This window comes from Lacerta agilis, chromosome 15, assembly GCF_009819535.1.
Source record: "Lacerta agilis isolate rLacAgi1 chromosome 15, rLacAgi1.pri, whole genome shotgun sequence".
In the NCBI taxonomy this organism is placed as follows: Eukaryota; Metazoa; Chordata; class Lepidosauria; order Squamata; family Lacertidae; genus Lacerta; species Lacerta agilis.
In genome coordinates this window covers 41,588,712-41,611,330 of record NC_046326.1, presented here as the reverse complement: position 1 = coordinate 41,611,330, position 22,619 = coordinate 41,588,712, and the positions used below count along the sequence as shown (strand labels likewise).

The 22,619-nt window shown below is 50.1% G+C and overlaps 1 protein-coding gene across 4 annotated transcripts in view; it reads left to right on the top strand.

Annotated features, from left to right (window-relative positions):
* The window catches only part of GOSR1 (golgi SNAP receptor complex member 1), a 44,934-nt gene extending 22,734 nt beyond the window's left edge, over nt 1-22,200 (top strand). For 2 of the 4 annotated variants that reach the window (XM_033171828.1, XM_033171827.1), the window contains exons 7-9: nt 8,730-8,759; nt 18,398-18,480; nt 21,957-22,200. In XM_033171828.1, the coding sequence (XP_033027719.1) occupies nt 8,730-8,759; nt 18,398-18,480; nt 21,957-22,081 (238 nt within the window). In that variant the 3' untranslated portion in view covers nt 22,082-22,200. Of the gene's footprint in view, nt 1-8,729; nt 8,760-11,960; nt 12,136-18,397; nt 18,481-21,956 lie in introns of those variants that run through there. The other 2 variants (XM_033171830.1, XM_033171829.1) reach the window with 2 other exon arrangements.
* The last annotated feature ends 419 nt before the right edge of the window (nt 22,201-22,619 follow it).

The following is a 22,619-nucleotide window of genomic DNA, read 5'->3' as shown; positions in this document are numbered from 1 at the left end:
AGGCCAGCCATTTAGCACCTTTCTAAGTGTGCCTCTAAACCTGATTCTCCCCCTCCCTGGAGGATGAGAATTGCCTTAGGCAGGATGTTTTGTTTTGGAAGCATCTGATTCTGCGGGGAAGGAGTGGTTGGAAGTAGGCATGACTTAGGTGAAATGCTCTGGAATGGCTGTTTTCAGTGCTTACTTCTGCTGGTGAGGCATAATGGATGAGTCGCGACTTCTTCTGGGCTCTGGGTATGTGCTGGTTACTGAGGCATCTGTGCCTGCGTTGACATTCTTGTTTGAATATTATTGGGTGCACCCTAGCTGGTTTATTTTGCAAGTTAAACTTAAATTTTATTTCACAGAATTATTATTTTAATTTAAAAAATTAATTACATTTAGATTGTTGTAACCCATCCTGGGGCCTGCTGGTGAAGGGCGGGTAATAAATTTAATTATTGCTATTATTGTTGTTGCCCCTAAGAGGTTTAGACCAGGCTTCCTCAAACTTGGACCTCCAGATGTTTTGAGACTACAATTCCCATCATCCCTGACCACTGGTCATGCTAGCTAGGGATCATGGGAGTTGTAGGCCAAAAACATCTGGAGGGCCGAGTTTGAGGAAGCCTGGTTTAGACTGTGTGTGTGTGTGTCAGTGTCAGTGCCTCTTATCTCCATACATGCATATGTATATTTTATTTAAAAGCAGAGGGCGAACTTGTGTCTATTCGCACAGAAGAGCTCTCATTCCTAATGGCAGGCTGACATTTCCCCATCATACTCACTATAGCATCCTTAAACACCCCCCCCCCAGCCAACATTCAGTCGGATAAGAATATTTTCTTTTTTTTTAAGCCTCCCTTAAACCTTCCTCTCTTCTTAGTTTGTCTTAACGAAGGCCTCAGTGCCTCCCCCCCGCCCCGTTTCCTTTGAATTATTCTTAATTACAAATCTCTTTTTTTATGTGGGTGGGTGTCCCTATAGAGCTCCTCAACGGTGGTTCCTTTCCAGCAGATTTCTCTGGCTCAGAGCTTTGCAAGGCTGTGAAAAAGCTGAAATGGGTAAGAGTGGAGGGGGGAGGGGAGCTTTGCATAGTCCATTAGTGAATTACCGGAATTTGTTCTGACAGATGTGGTTGGTGGTAATGACTTACATTAATGCCCACCCAGCTTTGTTTTTAAGTTCATTTATCCTGGTTCCTGGGGGAATGTGCTGAAATTACATGGGAGGGTCAGTCTCTCCAGGAACTGGCCTTCCAGGGAGGGAGGGAGGATCCTAGCTTTGGCAGTGCCAGGGGGAAGGCAGATAGGCTAGCCTGGGCCCACCTCCCCACCCCCAAGGAGAGTGCATAGCCTCCCCCTTCTTCTTACACATAGGGGATCGTGGAATCAGAGAACTGTAGAGTTGCAAGGGACACCCAAAGGGTCATCTAGTCCAATCCCCTGCAATGCAGGAGTCACAGCTTACATGCAATAAACTTCCCATGCGCAGAGGATGACGAGGTAGTGCTGAGTCCCTGTAAAACAGAGCTGTCACTTTGGAAGACCAGTGGAGATGCTTACAACACTCCCCCCCCCTCAAAGAAACCTGGTGCCCTCCAGATGTTTTGGATTACAACTCCCAAACATCTGGGGGGTACCAGCTTGAGTAGGCCGGCTTAGAGTGACCTCCGCACCAACGCTAATCGCCATCCCTGTCTTAACTGGCGGATTTGAAGTGGCTTTGCATTTTGGGATGGGGCCTGTCCCCCAAAATCCTATAGGACCCCCCCCCACACACACACACCCTTCCTCCTTACCCCATGCCACCCAGTGCATCTCTGTTCACATTGAATGCTTCATGGGATGATAGACTCTTAAGAGTTGGAAGGATGCTCCTTCTGAGCTTTAGCCAGCCTGACTTTCTCCCTGCAACTGTTGGCTATTCATGTATACCTCCCCTTTCTTCCATTTCTTATACATGCCCTCCTTAATTCTCGGCTCATTTATAAGCTCCTTATGCAGCCACACCGGTTTCCTTAGATGATTCCCACTTTTCTTTCTCGTTGGTATTATCTGCATTTGTACCTTTGATATTTCTCCTTATAGAAACTCCCATCCTTCTTGGACTCCCTTCTCATTGAGTATTTCTGACCATGGGATCACACTTCTCCAGCTTTTTGAAATTGGCCTTCTTAAAGTCCAGAGTGCGTGTTTCTCTTGCCTCTGTATCCTGAAACCCAGGAGAACACGATCACGTCCTCCCAAGTTTCTGAGCACTTCATCAATCAGACCAGGTCCAAGATAGATGATCACCTTGTTGGTTTTTCCAGCTTCTGGGAAATGAAATTGTCAGCGATGCAATGGAGGAATTTGTGAGACCTTACACTCTTGGCAGAGTTTGAGTCCCAACAGATATTGGGGAAGTTGAAGTCCCCCATGCTTGCTATTTCTCTCATTTTTTAATGTTTGGTAAGGCATTATCCAAATCTTCGGTCTGGCTTGGCGACCCATAGCAAACACCCACAGTAAGGTCACTGTTGTTTCTCTTTCCTACATTTTTTACCCATATACTCTCAATCTCCGTTTCATGCTCCAGGTCATGTATTTCTTCACAAGTGTACACATCCATTATATACAACGCCACTCCTCCTCCTCCCTTCCTGTTTGGTCTATTTCTTTTGAACAGGTTATACCCCTCAATTCCTACATTCCAGTCATGAGTCTCATCCCACCAGGTTCCAGTAATGCCTACCAGGTCATATTTGCCATCTTGTACTAAGAGCTCAAATTCATCTTGTTTGTTTCCCATACTCTGTGCATTTGTGTAGAGACAACTGAAACTATGAGTTGTTCCCTCCAGCTGCTTCCTTCCTGTAGTTTCTTTCCTTTTAGACGGTTTCAGGAGCACTGCCTCAATTTCCTGTGCCTCAATGAAGCTATTATCCCCAGTGCCAGGTTGCACGGTTCGATCCCTGCAAGCTACTCCTTTATTCTTAAGCACAGTTCTTTTTCCATCTTAGTTCTCCTTTGCGGCCTTGTGCTTGGGCGGGAGAGCAGCACTCCCCTCCATCTGCCTTCCAAGCGGAAGTGGCTGAGCCTTGAAAGCAGCCTTTCATCTCCAGCCGTTAGCGGCTTTGTAGCTTCCCTTCTCCAAATCATGGGCTCTGCCTTCATTGTGCTGCATGGAGACATCCTCACTCAAAGCGGTACATTCCAACAACATGTAAATGAGGATTGTCGCTGGTCGGCTCTGTGGATATTTTGGGGTGGCGATGGGATGATGTATCGCTTACATTGTTTCAGGAATCGCAGCGCTAAGCCCTGGAGCTCTGACAGCCCCAAGGATGTGCCCACACCAGCTGGCGGCACCAGGCAATAACTGGGCCAAGTGTAGCCTATTTCTTCACCCCCCGCACATTTGGTTTCTCAAAGGGAGATAATGTATTTCAGACACCACTGGGTTACAGTTAATGTACTTCTTATTTTCTTGCTCCACCCGGTGTGTGAGGGTGGTAGTGGGAGCGTCTTCTGTGCCAGTTGAAAAGGGAACGTGAGGCTAAGAGGTCTAACTTAGGGCTGTCCTATGTCTTGCATTTCCTGGACATATCCAGGATTCGTCCATCATAAACAAATGTCTTGGAAACAAAAAATGTCCAGGAAAAAAAGTGTTGATTTTTTTTGCAGATTATTTTGCAACTTTTGTTTTCCGGGTTTTCACTTTTTGAAATATGGCAACCCTGTCAAACTCATTGAATGGTCTGGAAACCAAGCCTTAATAGGGATGGTTGAGGGAGCTGGGTATGTTCAGCTTGGAGAAGAGAAGACTGAGAGGTGACATGAGAGCCAAACATCAGAAGGGCTGTCACATGGGAGATGGAGCAAGCTCGATTTCTGCTGCTCCAGAGGGAAAGACCCGAACCAATGGATCCAAATGACAAGAAAGGAGATTCCGACTAAACATTAGGAAGAACCGTGTGATGGTAAAAGCCAAACAAACTCAGAAGGTGATGGACTCTTCTTCAAAGGATGTTTTTAAACAGGTTGGACAGCCACCTGCCAGGGATTCTTTAGCTGTGATTCCTGCATGGCAAAGGGTTGGACTAGATGACTCTGGGGGTCCCTTCAAACCCCATGATTCTATGAGGCAGTTCTTCGGGAATTCCTTTTCAAAGCCACGATTGACTGTAAACAAGGTGCTTTGTGTTGGGTCATCTTTCTTGGAAGACGCCGGCTGCTGCTGCTGCTGCTGCTGCTCTTGGATCCGGGCCATTAGCTTGCATCAGCATCTTTCCAAGAGGCGTGTTGTTGTTTTTTTTAAAAAATGTTTCTGTCAGCTCTCCGTCTGTCTTGCCAGGTAAAAGAAGAAGAAGAAGTAGGGTGGGGAGGGGCATGTTTGGAGCACATGGTACCGTATTTTTCCGTCTATAAGACACCCAAAAAAAAGACGCCCCCTATTTTGGGGGACTGTGATTTAAGAAAATGGGGGGAGATGTATCGGTGTACAAGACACCCCCAAATTTTTGACATTTTTTTACGGGGGGAACCTAGTCTTATACACGGGAAAATACAGTAAATCCATTCCTTATCAGTCCGTTTTTAGATGTCTGCAGGTGAAGGCCTGGCCCTTAGCAATTTCAAGAATGCAGAAAGAGCCCTGCTGGATCAGGCCAATGGCCCATCACCCTGTTCTCACAGTGGCCAGCCAGATGCCTCTTTGGGGAAACCTACAAGCAGGATCCGGGCACAAGAGCAACTCTCCCCTCCTGTGGTTTCCAGTATTCAGGAGCATTGCTGCCTCTGACCGTGAAGACAGAGCACAGCTGTCATGCCTAGTAGCCAGTGTCAGCTTGAAAATGTCTAGTCCTCTCTTAAAGCCATCCATGGCGGTGGTCCTCGCTGCCTCCCGCAGGAGTGAGCTCCATGGTCCAGCTTTGCGCTTTTCCTCGGAGAAGAGAGAGCCGCAAACTCTCCTTGGAAGGTTTTGGAAAACGGCCCGGATTTCGTCGCTCTTCCCCACCCACCGCCCTGTTGCCTTTTGAAAATATAAATCCAGCTTTCTTAACGCTGCTGCTAATTACCCCATTAGTGCATATGGGGCTTGTTTATTTCTCTTGATCTTAAAACAATGCGGGTGCCTACTGAGAAGGCCTCTCTCTGGAGCTGTGTCACCAGCCCCCGTGTACTTTGCAAAAGCATTTCAGCTCCAGATCAAACGGGGCACGTGGTGCGTCTCCCGTGGCACCTGGAAATCTAGGTCTGCCATTAGTTGTCTGAAATGATAGAATTCTAGAGTTGGAAGGGACCCCCAAGGGTCATGTGGTCCAGCCCCCTGCAATGCAGAAATGTTGGCCCCCCCCATGCTTCTCTTTTGAGAATCTCGATCAAAAAACGTGTGGTCAGGTAGACGAGGCCCAAGCCTGTGAACTTTGCCCATCCATGTCATCCATTTTTAAGCACTGCACTTTGAAATTCATGGAGAACCCTGGAAGCTATATCTTGTTATGGGTCCTGGGAATTGTGGTGCTGTGAAGTTAACGAACCGCAGTCCCCAGGATTCCTTGGGGGAAGCCATGACTGTTAAAGTGGTGTAACAAGAGTGCTTTAAACATACCTACCACCTTCATGTAAAGTAGGTGCTCTTCCACTCAGCTGCCTCTTATGCTGTGTCCAGCTAGCTGTGTGTTGTCTGCCCTGACTGGCAGCAACTCTCGGGGGTTTCAAGCAGAGGAAGGTCACCTAATCTTCATTTTAGCTGGAGAGGCTTTCAGGGATTGGAAGGAGACCTCCTGCATGCGAAGCAGGGGCTTGAACCCTTGAGTGTCCAGAGGAGTGTTGCTGAAATTCCCAACAGGCTTAGACGCATCCTTTGTTACCTGAACGAAAACCAGAGACACACTTCACCACTTTCAGCCAAGCTGGTTTCGTTGTAAAGCATGTGGAGAATTTCCCATCCTCAGATGAACACCTGGGTTGCATCAGAGTAGACCCACTGAAATAAATGGACCTGTATTAGTCACGTCCATTGATTTCAGTGGGTCTTCACTTAGTCGGACCCTAACCTCCTATGTTTCTGTATTGGGGAGACACCTCCAGAACAGTGACTCATACAGAGACGCAGCGTTCTCTTTTCCTTTCTGTATCATACCGTCCTTTATTTATTTTCTGTATTATTATTTTTTGTGACCCCTTTTCCATGCGTTTCCATGATATTACCCAGGGGTGCCATGCATTCCAAAGTAGGAGTCTGTTGGGTTTCTCCCCCCTCCCCACTCCTCCGTTCCACTCCTTAAATTAGATAAAATGTGCGCATCTTGCTTTGGCATCTGCTCCCTGCAAGGGGTTTAAATATATTTTGAGAAAATATGGGGCAGGTGGGAAGGGGGGGGGAGACTCTGCAAAAAAGTTATGTTGCCTTAGGGAAGCGTTCTGCTAAATGTGGAAATCCATGCGCTGAGACGGGGAGGGGTGGCAGCAGCGACGGGGAGCTTTTTGTAAAACTTATCAAATGAGCAGATTCTCTCTCCCTCTCTGCAAACTGGAGGCGGAATCCTGCGGGGGGGGGGGCTCGCAGGCTCTTCCTCAGAGCTCAGCAGGCAAGCAGTTGCAGAGTTTGGGGTCTGGGGAGGAAGAAAATGTTGCACCCAGGTCCTGCTTGTGGGCTTCTCATTGGGGGCACCTGGTTGGCCACTGTGAGGACTGGATGCTGGACTAGATGAGCCCCCTTTGGCCTGATCCAGCAGGCCCTTACATTCATACTGACCTGAACCCTTCCCGTGGTGGTAGCAGTCAGGCCATATCAAATACGTTGTGTACTGTATTCTGCGTTGCCATTCATGCAACTCACATAGGGGGAGATTCCTTGTAGTTTTTTTCCAGAATTTCTGGTCAAGCAGGTGATTTTTAACACTTCAAACGCTGGAAAACAAAATCTGAGATACCTTTTGATAGATTGGGTCAGCCTTGTATTATAATAATAATAATAATAATAATAATAATAATAATTGTTGTTGTTGTTGTTGTTGTTTGTTTATACCCCATCCATCTGGCTGGGTTTCCCCAGCCACTTGTGAGTGGTGGCTTCCAACAGAATATTAAAATACAATAGTCTATTAAACATTAAAAGCTTCCATAAACACAGCTGCCTTCAGATGTTTTCTAAAAGTCTGGTAGTTGTTTTCTCTTTGACATCTGGTGGGAGGGCGGGTGCCACTACCGAGAAGGCCCTCTGCCTGGTTCCCTGTAACTTGGCTTCTCGCAGCGAGGGAACCGCCAGAAGGCCCTCAGCACTGGACCTCAGTGTCCAGTGTATGGATGACGGCCTTTGCAGACCGTTTGACAAAGCATAGAAGAGCTGCCGGGGGGGGGGGAGGTAAATAGAAGAGAGAGTGTTCATTAGTCAATGGGGGAAGAACCCATTTTCTTCCTCCGAAATCTCAAACTTGCAAAGGATTTTTTGACAGTTGAGCTGTTAGTAAGCTTTGTGTTAGAAACATGTTATTGCTACCAACAGGTAACTTTTGATTGTTATTGGGCAAACAGTTCACTCTTGCACTCAAATAAGCTTCTCTAGATTATGTATGTTACGTTGAAGTTACTGTTTAATGTAAAAATGTAATGGAGCGGGGCGAGTTTAAGCTGGTTCCTGGGCAATGTAGACCCGCCTGTTGCCTGATAGCAATGCCTTTGTACCCAGCAGCAGCGGGAAAAGTTGCAGGCTGCTTATTTGATCCCAAACAGTGTTGATGCCTGGCAGGGTTTTTGGTTTCGTTTTTTAATTCAGCTGATTTGAGGGACATTGTCATGTTTAAGTCCTCACCAGTTGCATTCCTGAAAATCGTGTAGGTTTAGTTTAGGAAGCTGCCTTGTCCAGCTCAGTATTGTCCACACCGACATTTCTTTTTTTTCATATTCTTTTTATTAAGTTTCACAAATATACATTATATTTACAATTCATTACATATTAATCACCTTATATTTTGGCCTCTTCAGGCCTGGACTTCCAACAATCCTTCCGTCTGGTTTCAGCAATACAAATTCCTTTGTTTTTATATTTATTCCATAAATTATTGCTTTTATCTTCATATCTTAGGTAATTAATCTTTATTTCATCATACAATAATATTTATTTTTAACTACAAAGCTTCCTGTAATCCTATCAACGTATTCAATTGTGTATGTTTCTTTAAATAATTTGTAAATTTTTTCCAATCTTCAATAAATTTTTGGTCTCGCTGGTCTCTGATTCTCCCTGTCATTTTATCTAGCTACGCATAAGTCATCATTTTCAAAACCCATTCCTCTTTTGTCGGCAAAATTTCCTGTTTCCAATTTTGGGCCAATAGGATTCTGGCTGCTGTTGCCATATATTGGAACAATTTTGTGTCATCTTTTTTAATTCCTATACCTGTTATGCCCAATAATAAAGACTCTGGTTTTTTGGCAAAATTATATCCTAGTATCATTTTCATCTCATTGTAGATTTCACACCGACATTTCAACCTGGCAAAAAAACGCACTCCGGGAGGCTGCAAAGTAGGGCTGTTGAGGAGGCGTGGCCTTGGGGGAGAGTCCCAAGGGCCAGATAGAGAGGCCGGGGGGGGGGGCGCATTTGGTTCTCCATGGTTTACTCTACTGTGACATTCAAAAAAGGCCATTCTGTTTTCCTGCTTTTATCGTAAGCTGCTCTGATTGTGTGTATAGAAATCGTGATGTATAAAATTCTATTTCTTTTAAGTGCCCCCCCCCTTTTTTCTTTTTTTCTTTCAGCTCTGACCGGCTGGTAGAAGAGACAATAAGGTAAGACCCGGCCTTGTTTCTAAGCTCACGCACTCTGCATTTTCCTGCTTGTAGAATCAGACTTGCAAGGCTCACCCCTCCCTGCTTCAGAGTTTAGCCTCTGTACAATTTCTGAGGAGTCATAATGCCAGCCATCAACCAGCCATCTCACTTCTGGTGGGTGCGGAGATCGAAGGAGATAGTTCTCTAATCCATATAGCTGCCCACTAAATTTCTTATACAACTGGAGTAATTTTCCCACTGGGATTTTAGGGTAACAGTCATGCCTATGGCTGTGTCAACCAGGATCCTATATAGCAATGAGACCTCGTGCTATCAAGCTACTTTCCCAGGTACTTAATTGCCTAAGAGCCGCTGTTTGACTATCTCTCCCACTCCCCCCCCCAAAAAAATTAGACATTTGCCCCCACAATAACCAGGATAGTGAAACGTTTTGTAGATCTTTTCTAAGTCACTGACGTATCAAAATAAAAAAGGAAAAATTAAATACTGCCACCAGCCACTTGACACTTTTAGTCATAACTTTTCTTTAAAAAACAACATCGGCGTAGCTCAACAAAATAAACATTGTTAGGGGGTTGAACGAAATGACCTTTGAGTCCTTGTTACTTTGACATGTTGACTTCACTGCTTGCCTTGGGTGGGATGCAAAGCCAGTGTTTGTTTTCCAAAGCTCTTCGTTCTGGACTCTGTTCTTCAAACCTCCTGCTTTATTTCCGAACGGTCATTTCTTATCTTATAAATGCAGAGTGTCACGTCATGTGATGCCTTCAGCGCTGCTGGGTAGCCGAAAGGCAGTTTAAGGGTGTTTTAAATATAGATTAGCAGCAGCTGCCAGTGAGTGGCAGAGGTGTTTGCAAAGTTGTGAGAGGTAGCTCCCCTCTTTACTCAGAGTATCATCTTCTGTTTTGAGTTTTCATTGCCTTTTCAATTTGCAGCCTATTTGCATTATACACACACACACACACACACACACACACACTTATTTAGAAGCATGGCTGCCTCCAATTGTGGAGGCAGTGCGTAGCCATCATGACAAGCTGGAACGTGTCCAGAGGAGGGCAACCGAAATGGTCCAAGGCCTGGAAACGATGCCTTATGAGGAACGGCTTAGGGAGCTGGGTATGTTTAGCCTGGAGAAGAGAAGGTTAAGGGGTGATATGGTAGCCATGTTCAAATATATCAAAGGATGTCATATAGAGGAGGGAGAAAGGTTGTTTTCTGCTGCTCCAGAGAAGCGGACACGGGGCAATGGATTCAAACTACAAGAAAGAAGATTCCACCTAAACATTAGGAAGAACTTCCTGACAGTAAGAACTGTTCGACAGTGGAATTTGCTGCCAAGGAGTGTGGTGGAGTCTCCTTCTTTGGAGGTCTTGAAGCAGAGGCTTGACAGCCGTCTGTCAGGAATGCTTTGATGGTGTTTCCTGCTTGGCAGGGGTTGGACTGGATGGCCCTTGGGGTCTCTTCCAACTCTAGGATTCTATGATCATAGCTGATAGCCACTGATAGCCCTCTCCCTCTGTGAATCTGTGCAGTCATCTTTCATGACCATCACAGCCTCCTGTGGGAGTGAGTTCCACAGTTAACTCCATGAAGAAGGGCTTTTAAAAAAAAAAAAACCTGCCCTGAATCTTCCAACATTCAGCTTCATTGGATGAGAGGGAGGGAGGGAAACTTTCATGTCCTCGTTTCAGGTGTGGCTTCTGCAAAACACCTTGTGAGAACAAAGCCCATGTTTTTGTTCTCTTCTCCCCCCCCCCCCCCGTTTTCTTCACTGTAATTGCAAACATTTGTGTATCTGATTAATTGGTGGTAGCGCGGCTGCTGTTGCTGCTGCTTGGGGGAATTATACCCACTAGGAATTCGCCCGTCTCTTAATTAGCTCCTTGTCTGTCATCACCCAGTGGGAGCATGTGAGGCGCAGCAGAGCCTGAGCGGCGTTCAGTTACAGCTGCTTGGGTGACTGCAGCGCGGTTGGCTCCCTGGGCTTCCTGGTGCATTTCCGTCATCTGTTTAAGACGGGTGGTAATCTGGGGAGAGGAGAGCAGGAGGAGATTGGAGATCTGCCCCAGGGGTCTTCCACAGGTCCCGAGGAGATTTGCAAGGGCCGTAGCTCAGTGGTAAGAGCTTGGCATGGAGAAGGTCCCAGGTTCAGTCCCCGACGGCATCTGGAACGCCAGAAATCCTGGAGAGCTGCTGCCAGTCCGTGTAGACCAGGGGTTGGCAAACTTACCCGGCCTCGGGCTGGTTCCTCCGGCGCCAATTGCGCGGCAGGCTGGAGGGTGGGGGAGCGTGCACACTCACTTTTTCCAGTGCATTTCTGGCGTGGCGCTGGAAATTGCTTGTGTGCATGCTCATGGGCCTCCACAGACCTGGAAGTGCACCGGAAATGACGCGCATGCACACAAGCTATTTCCGGCCCCGTGCCGACCCAGAGAAGGGCAGCCGCACCGCGCCAGTAAGTGCGGTCGTCGGTCGTCGGGGGGTGGATAATTGGCTCCGGGCCATAGTTTGGCGACCCCTGGTGTAGACAGTACTGAGTTAGATGGGCCGGTGATCTGACGCAGGATAAGGCAGCTTCTTGTGTCTCTGTTTAAACCATCCCTTTCTTTAGAATCATGAGGACTGGAATCTGAGCTTATTTTTAGGGAAAGGAGCATAGCTTAGCAGTACACAGACCCTGCTTTGCAGAGGTAGAGCTGGGAATGTTGTCTGAAGTCCTGGAGAGCTGCTGCCAGTCTACACGGACAATACCGAGCTTAGATAGGCTGAAGGTCTGACTTTGTATAAGGCAGCCTTTAATTTGGAACCACGAGGACTTGAACCTTGTTTTGCGCAAGACCCATAGTGTACTGTGCACACAGAGCCTCCCGGGTTCAATCCCTGACAGGTAGAGCTGGGTAAGACTCCCTTCCTGAAACCTTGAGGAGCCACTCCCTTTCAGGGTGGACACCACTGGGCTTAGAAGGACCGGTGATCTGACTGTATGAGGAAGCTTCACCTGTTCCTCTGCGATCTGTTGTCTTGCAGGAATTTGGGGGAGATGACCCCTCAATCCGTCCTAGTGAGATAAATTTACTTTTTATTTTTTGCACGTGTGAAATTCAGTTTCAGCATCCTAAACAAACATTTCCCCTTCCTTCCCTCCCTCACTTTTGGCGAAAGCTCTTCTCGTGCATTTCCAACTCGGTGGAAAAGAGCAGTTTTGGAAGTGCTTTCTCTTGCAAAACCATGTCCTCATTCTCCCCTCCCTCCCTCCCTCCTTCCTCCCTTCCCCTTTGTTATGTCAGCTTTCCCTGAAATGAAGTAAAACGAATGACCAGCTACGCTCCATGCGCCACCTAAATGAAGCAGAAATTCCTGTGCACCATCATCAAGAAAGGCTCCTTGCCACCACCTCCTCCTCCTCCAGAGTTTTACGACTGCTGGGGGATTTTTGAGGGGAGAAGCACTCCAGGAAACTTGGTCACCATCTTTGTTGTGGCTCTGTTTGTTTAGCTGCACACCCTGAGAAAATGGAGGGGTGGGGTGGGGGTGGTGATCTCTCTTAGCTCTTCAGGGTACATTAAACCTCCTTCTGAAAATTGGAGAAGGGTGTGGCATTTAGCAGAGTGACCTAGTGAGAGAATTCTGTTAGCTCTGGCAACAGCCTGAGTGGTTCAACTCTCCCCTCCTCCCCCCCCCCAGGTCATATTCAGCAGTGACTGGTGCCATTGAGACTGGTGGGGCGGAAGGCAGGGATGCCAACGGTAGGCAGGGCCAGAGGTAACAAGGGGCAACACAGGGGAGGAAGAGGAGGTAGCTGGTGGGCGAGGTCAGCCCCCGGGGGCTGGTTGTGTGTGAAGAGGCAGTCTGGTGTGGGACTGGCTGAAGGCAAGAAGAATCACCTTGGTGGGGCAGTGCCCCAGATGCCCTCGCTAGCTAGTTTCCACTGCACACTCAAGCAGAGATATTTCATGGTCAAATGCAGGTGCGGAAGGTTTGGTGCATAACACTAGCATGCCAGGCAGCAGGGACATTGCCAGCCTTAACTTGGAGGTGCCACTGGGGATTCTAGAATCATAGAATCGCAGAGTTGGGAGGAACCCCAAGGGTCATCCAGTCCAACCCTCTGCTTAAACACTTCCAAGGAAGGAGAACCCGCCACCCCCCAAGGGAGACCGTTCCACCGTCGAACAGCTGTTACTGTCATAAAGTTCTTCCAGGTGTTTAGTCGGAATCTCCGTTCTTGTAACTTGAAGCCATGGGTTCAAGTCCTACCTTCCGGAGTGGAGAAAACAAGCTTGCCCCATCCTCCACGTGAGTCCTTCAGATATTTGAAGATGGCTCTCAGTCTCCTCTTTCCCAGGCTAAACATCCCCAACTCCCTCAACCGTTCCTCCTTAGGCTTGGTTTCCAGGCCCATGGCCATCCTGGTCGCCCTCCTCTGCCCACCTTCCAGCTTGTCAACATCCTTCTTAATTGTGGTAGGCAGAACTGGAATCGGTACTACTCCAGGTGTGGTTTGACCAAGGCAGAACAGAGTGGGACTATTACTTTCCTCAACTGGAGCACTAATCCTGTGGATGCAGCCTAACATGCCAAGCAGGGGCTCTGCATTGAGCCACAGCTGTCCCTCTTCAGTGCTGCTGCTACTTACTCAATGGCCCTTGGAGTTCACCCCCTCCCCCTCCCCCTGCCTCCCCCAGCAAAAAACTCAGCCCCTTTCTGCTGCCCTGAAACAATTTTGCAAGGCTGGTGCTGCAGAAGGCGGTTCTGCTGCTCCAAGCATCTCACTGGAGGTTTTTAAGCAGCTGTCGGAAAAGGTTCCTTTCAAGCTTCTCTTCCTTAATGGTGTCCCCCCCCTCCACTTTCCCTCTCTCTCCTTTTTAATGCAACAGAAAAGCATCTGGCAGCCTCCCCCCCCCCAGCTGAAGCGAGGAGAGCGCTTGCGGCCTTTGCAGCGAGCGAGCGAGCCTGAGATGTATTTAACATTAGCGCTTGGCTCGGGGCCCTCCCACCCACACGGCTGGCTGGCTGGCTGGCAGGGCGTTGTGGCGGGTCGATTGGTTTGCCTCTGCAAGTCCCCAAACCCAGCCCTGCGCAGATCGGGGGCCACTCAGTTGCCCACAGTAAGGATCGTGGTTCTGGACAAAAACGATTATGCATTTCTTGGGCAGAAAACGGCAGCTCCCTTGCTCAGGGGAAACCCTTTCCAGCTGAGGGCCACATTCTGTCCTGGACAACCACCTGAGGGCCACTTGCCTGTGGTGGGCGGGGCTAGACATGGAAGTGGGTGGAGCAACAGATGCAAATCTTGCAATTCTTCAGTAGGCTGGTTTCTGCACACCCACCTAGCTTTCCAGGTTCAATCCCCAGCATCTCCCAAGTTTAAACCATCTCCTGCTTGAAACCCTGGAGAGCTGCTGCCAGCCAGTGTAGACAACACTGAGCTAGATGGACCCAGTGATCCGACTCAGTATAAGGCAGCTTCCCATGATTCTATACTCCCATCTGCAAAAGTAAGAAGCATTATCAGAGTGAATTTTCTGCTTTAGGGATGCAAATAATTTAGCCTAGTCATATTCCCTCCCCTTGATGAATGTTTATGTTTTGCCTATAAATACAGAAATGTCACACCACATCTTCCTGGCAAGACCTCTGCTCAGTTCTGGGGCTTTTTGAATATTCCCTTGAGGGAAGACTCCTCAGTAAAAAATTTTTTTTTCCAATTTCTCTATATGGGCTGCTGCAAATCCATATTGGCCAGCAAAACAAACCTTTATTATTTGTATGCTCAAGAGTACAAACTGAGAGGCAGAAAAGGTAATGCTTTGGATTTCTGGTGAAAGGAAAACCTTATGAGGTGGGTTCCTTTACGGCTTAGGTCAAAAAGATTCTCGGGGAAGCTGAATAATTTTTTCCTCCACGGAGAAAGTAGGTAGGGAGAATTCCCCCCTCCCCCCTCACAATACTAGAACCCCAGAAAGTCACCCATTGCAACTGAATGCTGGGAGATTCAAAGGAGACGAAGGAAGGACTTTGTCACATAGTGCATGGGTAAACTGTGGAACTCCCTGCCACAAGAGGTAGTGATGGCCACCAAGTTGGACGGTTTTAAAAGTGGATTGGGGGGGGAATTCATGGTGGATCAGACTATCAATGGCTACTGACCATGATGGCTATGCTCCCTCTCTGCCAGAGGCAGTATTCCACTGTATCTCAGTCTATGAGTCTCATAAACAGGGAGCATGCTGTTACATTCATGTCCTGTTTGTGAGCATCCCATTGTGGCACCTGGTTGGCCATGGTGAGAACAGGATGCTGGACTAGATGAGCCGCCTTTGGCCTGATCCAGCAGCCAAGGTCTTCTGGTGCTCTTACGTAAAGAAGGCGGATACTTAGGCTTGGAAGTCTTATCATCTGGGTGGTGGTTTTCATTAGCCAATCACATTAATCACTTGCTATATCATTCACCAATTACTGTACGTAAAGCCAATTATGGTTGTTTATTTCATGGCAGTGCAAAGTTCCTCTTCCTCTCTGACTTTCTAAGTCGGGCCATAGCTCCGTGGCAGAGCAGCTGCCTTGCATGCAGAGACACCCAGAAATCCCCAGCTAAGGCTGGGGAGACCAGGCCTGAAACCCTGGACAGACACTGGAACACATAAGGCCCTCCTTTTGCATTTGAAGGATCATAGCTCAGCGGCATAGAGCATCTGCTTTGCACACAGAAGGCCCCAGATTCAATCCCCAGCATCTTTCAGCAGGACCGGAAAGATCCTCTGCCTGGAAACCTGGAGAGCCTCTGCCCAGGGGCGTCGCTGGGGAGGGGCGGTGGGGGCGGTACGCCCCCAGTGACAGGGTGACCAGCAAGGAGGGGGTGACAAGCGTGACCCCCCCTCGCTGGTCGGGCCCCCCCGCCGAAAAAAAGCGGGCGGAAAGCCTGGAAAAGAAGCAGAGCGGCGCTTAAACGCGGCTGCTCTGCTTCCTTTCCAGGCTTTCCCCCCCCCGCGCGCTTTTTTTCGGCGGCGGGGGGGTCGACCAGCGAGGGGGGGTGTCACGCTTGTCACCCCCTCATCGCTGGTCACCACCCCCCGCCGAAAAAAACCGCGGGGGGGGGGGCCGGGAAAGGAAGCAGAGCAGGCGCATTTAAGCGCCGCTCTGCTTCCTTTTCCCCTTTCCGCTGCTTTTTTTCGGCGGGGGGGGGCCCGACCAGCGAGGGGGGGTGTCACGCTTGTCACCCCCTCCTCGCTGGTCACCACCCCCTGCCGAAAAAAACCGCGGGGGGGGGGGGGCGGGGAAAGCCTGGAAAGGAAGCAGAGCAGCCGCGTTTAAGCGCCGCTCTGCTTCTTTTCCAGGCTTTCCGCCCGCTTTTTTTCGGCGGGGGGGCCCGACCAGCGGGGGGGGGTCACGCTTGTCACCCCCTCCTTGCTGGTCACCACCCCCTGCCGAAAAAAAACCGCGGGGGGGGGCGGGGAAAGCCTGGAAAGGAAGCAGAGCAGCCGCGTTTAAGCGCCGCTCTGCTTCTTTTCCAGGCTTTCCGCCCGCTTTTTTTCGGCGGGGGGGGGGGGCGACCAGCGGGGGGGGTCACGCTTGTCATCCCCTCCTCGCTGGTCACCCCCCCGCCGAAAAAAACCGCGGGGGGGGGGGCGGGGAAAGCCTGGAAAGGAAGCAGAGCAGGCGCGTTTAAGCGCCGCTCTGCTTCTTTTCCAGGCTTTCCGCCCGCTTTTTTTCGGCGGGGGGGGGCCCGACCAGCGAGGGGGGGTCACGCTTCTCACCCCCTCCTCGCTGGTCACCACCCCCTGCCGAAAAAAAGCCTCGGAAAGGGGGAAATCCCCCCTTTCTGCATACACGTGCGTCGTGACGTCATGATGACGTCACGACGCACGCGTCGTGCCCCTCCCCCAGGGGGGTGCCTCTGCGCTGCCGCCGCCCCCAGCAGCGCAGAGGCTAGCGACGCCACTGCCTCTGCCAGTCACGTGTAGACAATACTGAGCTAGATGGACCAGTGGGTCTGACTTGGGATGAGGCAGGTTCTTGCACCTGATACTCTCTTAGCAACAAATCCACCCAGGTTTTGCTGTGTCCCTGGGCAGCATGACAAACCTCTCTTTCTCCCTCTTGCTACCTGTGTGGCAGAATTTCCTTCCTGTCTCCCATTTTCGTTTTCTCGTTTTCACCCTTTCCCCTTCTGCTTCCTGTGCGTTTGCTGGCAGCTCCTCCAGCTTTGAGGACCCCCCTTTTGAATCCCTTTCTTTGCCAGGAGAAGACGTTCTGCTGCTTTGTTTTCCTGCCTCCGCCCCCTGCTCGCCTGATCTTCAAAAGAGGGCTCCCATGAGTGCAGGCGGGTTGCTCCTCTTTCCCCTTGGGCTGGGTAGCTGTGGAAACAAACACCGACTCGCCGTGCTGCGTATACAGAGGTTCCCATTTTCAAAAACACATACGGAAACCCAGCAACCTCCGTTTAGAAACGTACACATCTGCCTTGGGGTTTGCCCCGACTTAAAGGCCGCATCTTGACGTGGCTAAACACTTCCGAGACGAAGCAAACCTCAAGAAATAAAAGGAGAGCAGGATTCAGCAAAGTTAAGCTTCCCCCATCCCTGTAGGGCCCAGGTTCAAACCCCAGCAGCATCTCCAGGTAGGGCTGGCGGGAAAGACTCCCTGCCTAAAAGACTGGAGAGTTGCAGACAACCCTGGGTGGGATAGGCCAATGGTCTGGTATAAGGCAGCTTCCTGTGTTTGTATCTTCCTCTCCACTCCTGATTAGCTTTTCTGTTGCCCAGCATGTCCGCAAGTTGTGCTTTACAAGACCTCTCCCCACAGCAACCAGGGCTGGCTCTGACACCCTGGTGCATGACCCCACCACTGTGGCCCTCCCTGTCACTCAGCAAATTGCCTTCTCACTGTCATCATCACCAGCTGCTGCCGCCCCCTCTCTCCTTCCTCGTTGCAGCCGCCCCCTGTTTGCTTGCTTTCACTCTGCATCCTTAAAACATTCTAGGTTTTGGGTCGCTTATGGTCTTCTCTTCACCCTCTGTGGTCTGTCCTCTTGTCATAAGCCACACACTTTAGACTGCTTCCAACTTTGAAAAGGAAAGGCCTTCATGGAGCTTTAAACACGAGAGGGTACCGTATTTTCCGGTGTATAAGACGCCTGGGCATATAAGACGACCCCCAACTTTTCCAGTTAAAATATAGAGTTTGAGATATACCCGACCGCAGATTCTCCGCCCGGCGTATAAGACGACCCCCGACTTTTGAGAAGATTTTCCTGGATTAAAAAGTAGTCTTATACGCCAGAATATACAGTATCTGCTGCAGGGCCTTCTGGTGCCTAGTTTTAACAGCTATCCCCTCTGTTCAGGGAACCCTGGGAATCCAGAGGGGCCTTGGGATCTCTTACAGAGGCATTTCCCACCCACCCCCATCAAACGACAACTCCCAGAATTCTTTGGAGAGTGTGAAACCATGATGGTTGAAACAGTATAACAGCCACATTCAGCTTATACTTGTCAATATGCTTCCACTTGCATACATACATATATATGCGGCAGATTTTTGTTATGTCAGATTGCAAGTTATTCGGGGTACCAGTGACATTACCTTTCTTTCCTTTTCTCTCTCTCTCTGCTCACCCACCTCCTTTCCAGCATTGCCATGGCAACAAAAGAAAACATGACCTCTCAACGAGGGATGATGAAGTCCATACAGAGCAAGATGAACACTTTGGCCAGTATCCTTTCAAAGAAAGCCGGTTCTGCTTTCAAACATCCCCACTGAAATCTGCACGTTGCAATTCACTGCGGCTGGGCAGGGGGGGGTGCGATTTCCCTCTAGCTAAACTTCACCTTGGGCCTGCTCCGGAGTGCAAATCTTACTTGCATGTAGCAAGACTCTTGTTCTGCAACTCAGACTTGGGTTTCTGTTCCTGCCAGATTATTTAATGCAAGAATCAGAGTGGTACAGAGCCCAAGGGTTAAAGGCACAGCAGGGGAACTGGATAGCAAAGTGCGAGCCAAGACATTGATCCAATAAGCTACACGCCACCCCTGCGGAGCAGGCACCAGCCTGAGCATGGCTTAGGACAGGCACCTTTGTTCTGGGCAAGCAAATGGTGACTCCTGCAAGTGGGCTGGGCATGTGAGGTGCGTTCATCATGGCCGTGGCATCCCCGTGTCCTTGGAGATGGGAGGTGCCACCTCAGCATCCAACTTGCTCTCAGGGAGGCTGCTTACTTGCAGAAGGGGCTGACAGCAACAGGGTGGGCGGGCCTTTGGGGGGGGCCAGGCTAGAAGTGTCCAGTATCACGGGGTGTGGGAGACACCTCTCTGACCCCCCTGCTTGAACCTTCCCCAGGGTCGAGCTCCTCTTGATGACTGGCCACTGCCCCGATTTCACCCCTCTCTCATCCTGCTCAGACTCTGCCTGCCCCTCTGCCAATTCGTCTAGCTCCAGATCCCCGTTCTCTTCCACCCATCTCCACAGGGATCGTGAGAATTCTCCTTTGACATCCCCGCCCCCCTTGGAGAAAGCATTCTAAAGGACAAGCAAACTTTCCCAACGAACACCAAAGGAAATCGCTTAGGTCAGCCTTTGCAAGCTCCCACGGTAGACCACGAAACCATTAATCTCAGGGTTGTGGGTTCGAGTCCTGCGTTGGGCAAAAGATTCCTGCACTGCAGGGGGTTGGTCTACATGAGCCTTGTGGTCCCTTCCAACTCTGTGATTCTACGATCAGCCTCAGTCAACACAGCCGTATTTTGGACTCCAATCCCCATCATCCCCTGCTGAAGCAGCCATGTTTTGGAGCCCAACTCCCATCAGCCCCAGCTCACACTTCCAGGCTAATGGGGAGTTATAGTCCAAGTCCTGGGGGGGGGGCAAGGTGGGCAGAGTCTCCTGCAGGGGTTTCTTCCATCTGCCTCTCCCTCTCTTTCCTGCAACCAACCGGAAGATCGCTGCAACTTCAGCACATCCCCCAGGCTGCTCTCGTTCCTGTCCTGGACTGCGTGTCTCCCCACCCACCCTGACTCGTTCTCCTTGTTCCTCTTCGCTCCCCAAGCCTAAGAACAAAGCTTTTGCTGGGACGCCTTCAGCCTGCCCGCCCCCTCTCCTGCCTCCCTTGCATGAGCCCAAAGAAAAGGCATTAAGCCTCATTTGATTAGACAGATCACATTCCCAAAGATGTGCAGCTTGATGAACCATAAATTTCATTCAGGCTTCTCTTTTTCTTTCCCCCGTTCTTTCGTTCCCCCCCCTCCCTCCCTCCCCTCCAGCATCGGGCACAAACAAAGCGACTTCGGCTGTAAGCATCGCCCTTAAAAGGTTATTGGGGAAGGAGGCATACGACCTCCAGAGGTGCAGGCTTTTTCGGCGCTGCTGATAAGCAGGGAAAGCTTTTTATTTACTGCTGTGAAGCCATCGCTGTCAACTCCCAAGTGACCCCCCCCCCTGTAGGCGAGGGCCAGAGCAAAGGAGATTTCCCAAGCCCTGCTTCCTTGCTGCGTGACATGCGAGGGAATCTTCAAGGGCAGGGATGGAGAGAGGCAGGTGGCCCTCCGGACATCACTGGCCTCCAGCTCCCAGCAGCCCCGTTGTGGCAGGTGGCAGGGCATGATGGGAGTTGTAGTCCTGCAAGATCCAGAGGGCCATAGCCGCTCCCCATCCCCGCTTTAAGGAGGAGGAGTTGGAAGAATCCCTCTTTGTACATCAAGCGCAGGGACACCTGTGGTCCCACAGATGTTGTCAGACTCCCAACTCCCTGTATCCCCTGCATGGCTGGTGACAGAGCATGATGGGTGTTGTAGTCTAATGGCATCTTTCCTGTCCCCTTCATAAGGGCACTGTTGCTCTTCCCTCTGGGGGAAGGCGTGTCTTTTAGGGGTGTTTATAATGCTTTTCCCTTGCAGTGGAAGTAAACCACTGGGGCACATTTCCTTGTTTTTGGGCACCCGGATTCCCTGGCCTAGGTACGTTCAGTATATGCTATGTTTCTTTCTTTCCCTCCCTCCATCCCCCCCCCCGCCACCTCTGTTAGTTGTTATGGTCTCTAAACAATTATCTAAAGCAGCTAAGCTCCCTCTGTATCACAAACTAAGCCAGTCATTTAGGAAGATTAAATACTAGGATTCTGCATAAATGTGAGCATTAAGCTTCCTCACCCCCCTTTCTCATTATTCCCCCTCCCTTTCCTTTATTCCGACGAGAAAAAGACAATTGCAGTCCCACTAATAAGCTGTTAAGCGGTTAAAGCCACATGGGTCTCCTTAATCTCAGTGGTTGGGGACTTTTCCTTCCCCTCTTTGATGACTAATGATCATGGGGACATGGTTCTGATATGTTCCTTTCCCCTTCTCCTCCCCCCACCCCACCCCCAAAATTCAAATCTTCATGGATTGGGTTGGGGAACCTCAGGCCCCTGAACGCTGAATGCGGCCCCCTCCAAGCCTCTCTGCCTGCCCCCCCCCCCCGGATTCTCCCCAGGCCACGCCATTCACCAGCCCTGCTTTACACTCTCCTTGAGGTGAAGGAAGAGAGGAAAGGGGGGTGCTGGCCACCCCATTGATCTGCCCACACCCCCAACCCATGTATCTAGTGTTCCTACAATACTTCCGAATCAAAAAGGGCCCTTCTGTGATTAAGTATCTACACCGGTTGGATTTCTGCTCATCGTGGAGCTTTTGAAAGCATGGCTGCCTGTCCAGGGGAGGGGAGGAAGTGGGTATCTTCAGGGCAAGGTGGGGAACCTCTCATCCTAGCGCGTGGAACCTTCCCTTGCCACGCCTCCTCTCCTCAGGCCACACCCCTCTCTGGCCCTCCTTCAAGCCCTCCCTTGAGAGTTTCTGCCTGGCTGGAAATGTGTCCCTGAACTGGCCCTGCCTCTTTGCTTGCCTGAGTGGAGGACGGAGAGACAGGCGGATGTGCCTGGATATCAAAGCCACGGATGTTCACGCGGCTGGAGGTTTGTAAGCAGAGGTCGGATCGCCATCTGGCAGGGCATCTTTAGCTGCAGCTCCTGCATTGCAAGGGGTTGGGCTAGATGGCCCTTGGGGGACCCTTCCAATTCTGTGTTTCCTCCAGGAAGGAAAGCCCGGCACCCTTGCAAGGGGCCACGGGGAGGGAGTGGGAAGGAACGCTCAGGGCATGCTCCCTGGACAAAATGCATTACTTGGCACAGCGATCACCTTAACTCTGCTCCCCCCAAAAAAGACCGGTTTCCAGCTGTCAACAGCCTGATCCAGCGGATCAACTTCCGCAAGCGGCGGGATTCCCTCATCCTGGGCGGCGTAATTGGGATCTGCACCATCCTCTTGTTACTCTACGCCTTCCATTGACGGGACGCTTTGCACAGAGACTTCTGAGCTTTCGGGGGGGGGGGTCCATTGCCTAGTCTGGGAGGGACAGGCAGGCAAAGACTGTTGGAGTGCCCCCCCCTCTGGTGAAATCGAAGAGGAGGGCAGCACGGGGGGGGGGTCACTCTCCCTCTCTCTGACGTCGGCCACAACCCCCAGAGGTGTCTCCCCCTCGCCTGTTTTCAGTTACGGTTGTACTCAAAATGTGTGCATTAACGCCCCCCCTTCTTTTGAAAACACACACATATACATAGGCTCAAGGTGAGTAAACCTGCGTGACAATGCTGCCACCTTTAGTGTCACCTAGGACCATTTTTTGGTTGGGTTGGGACCCAAAAAAGATCATCCCGGTTTTCTCAAACCCACCTGCCCATAAAATGTCAAGTCAAGCATTTCTCAAATGTGTTGAGATCTTGAGGTGGCTTTAAGCCGGCATGTGCCGGTTTTATTATGAATACAACTTGAAAACATTTAGTTTTTTAAAATATATATATATATACTAATTCTAGCCTGGTCCAGC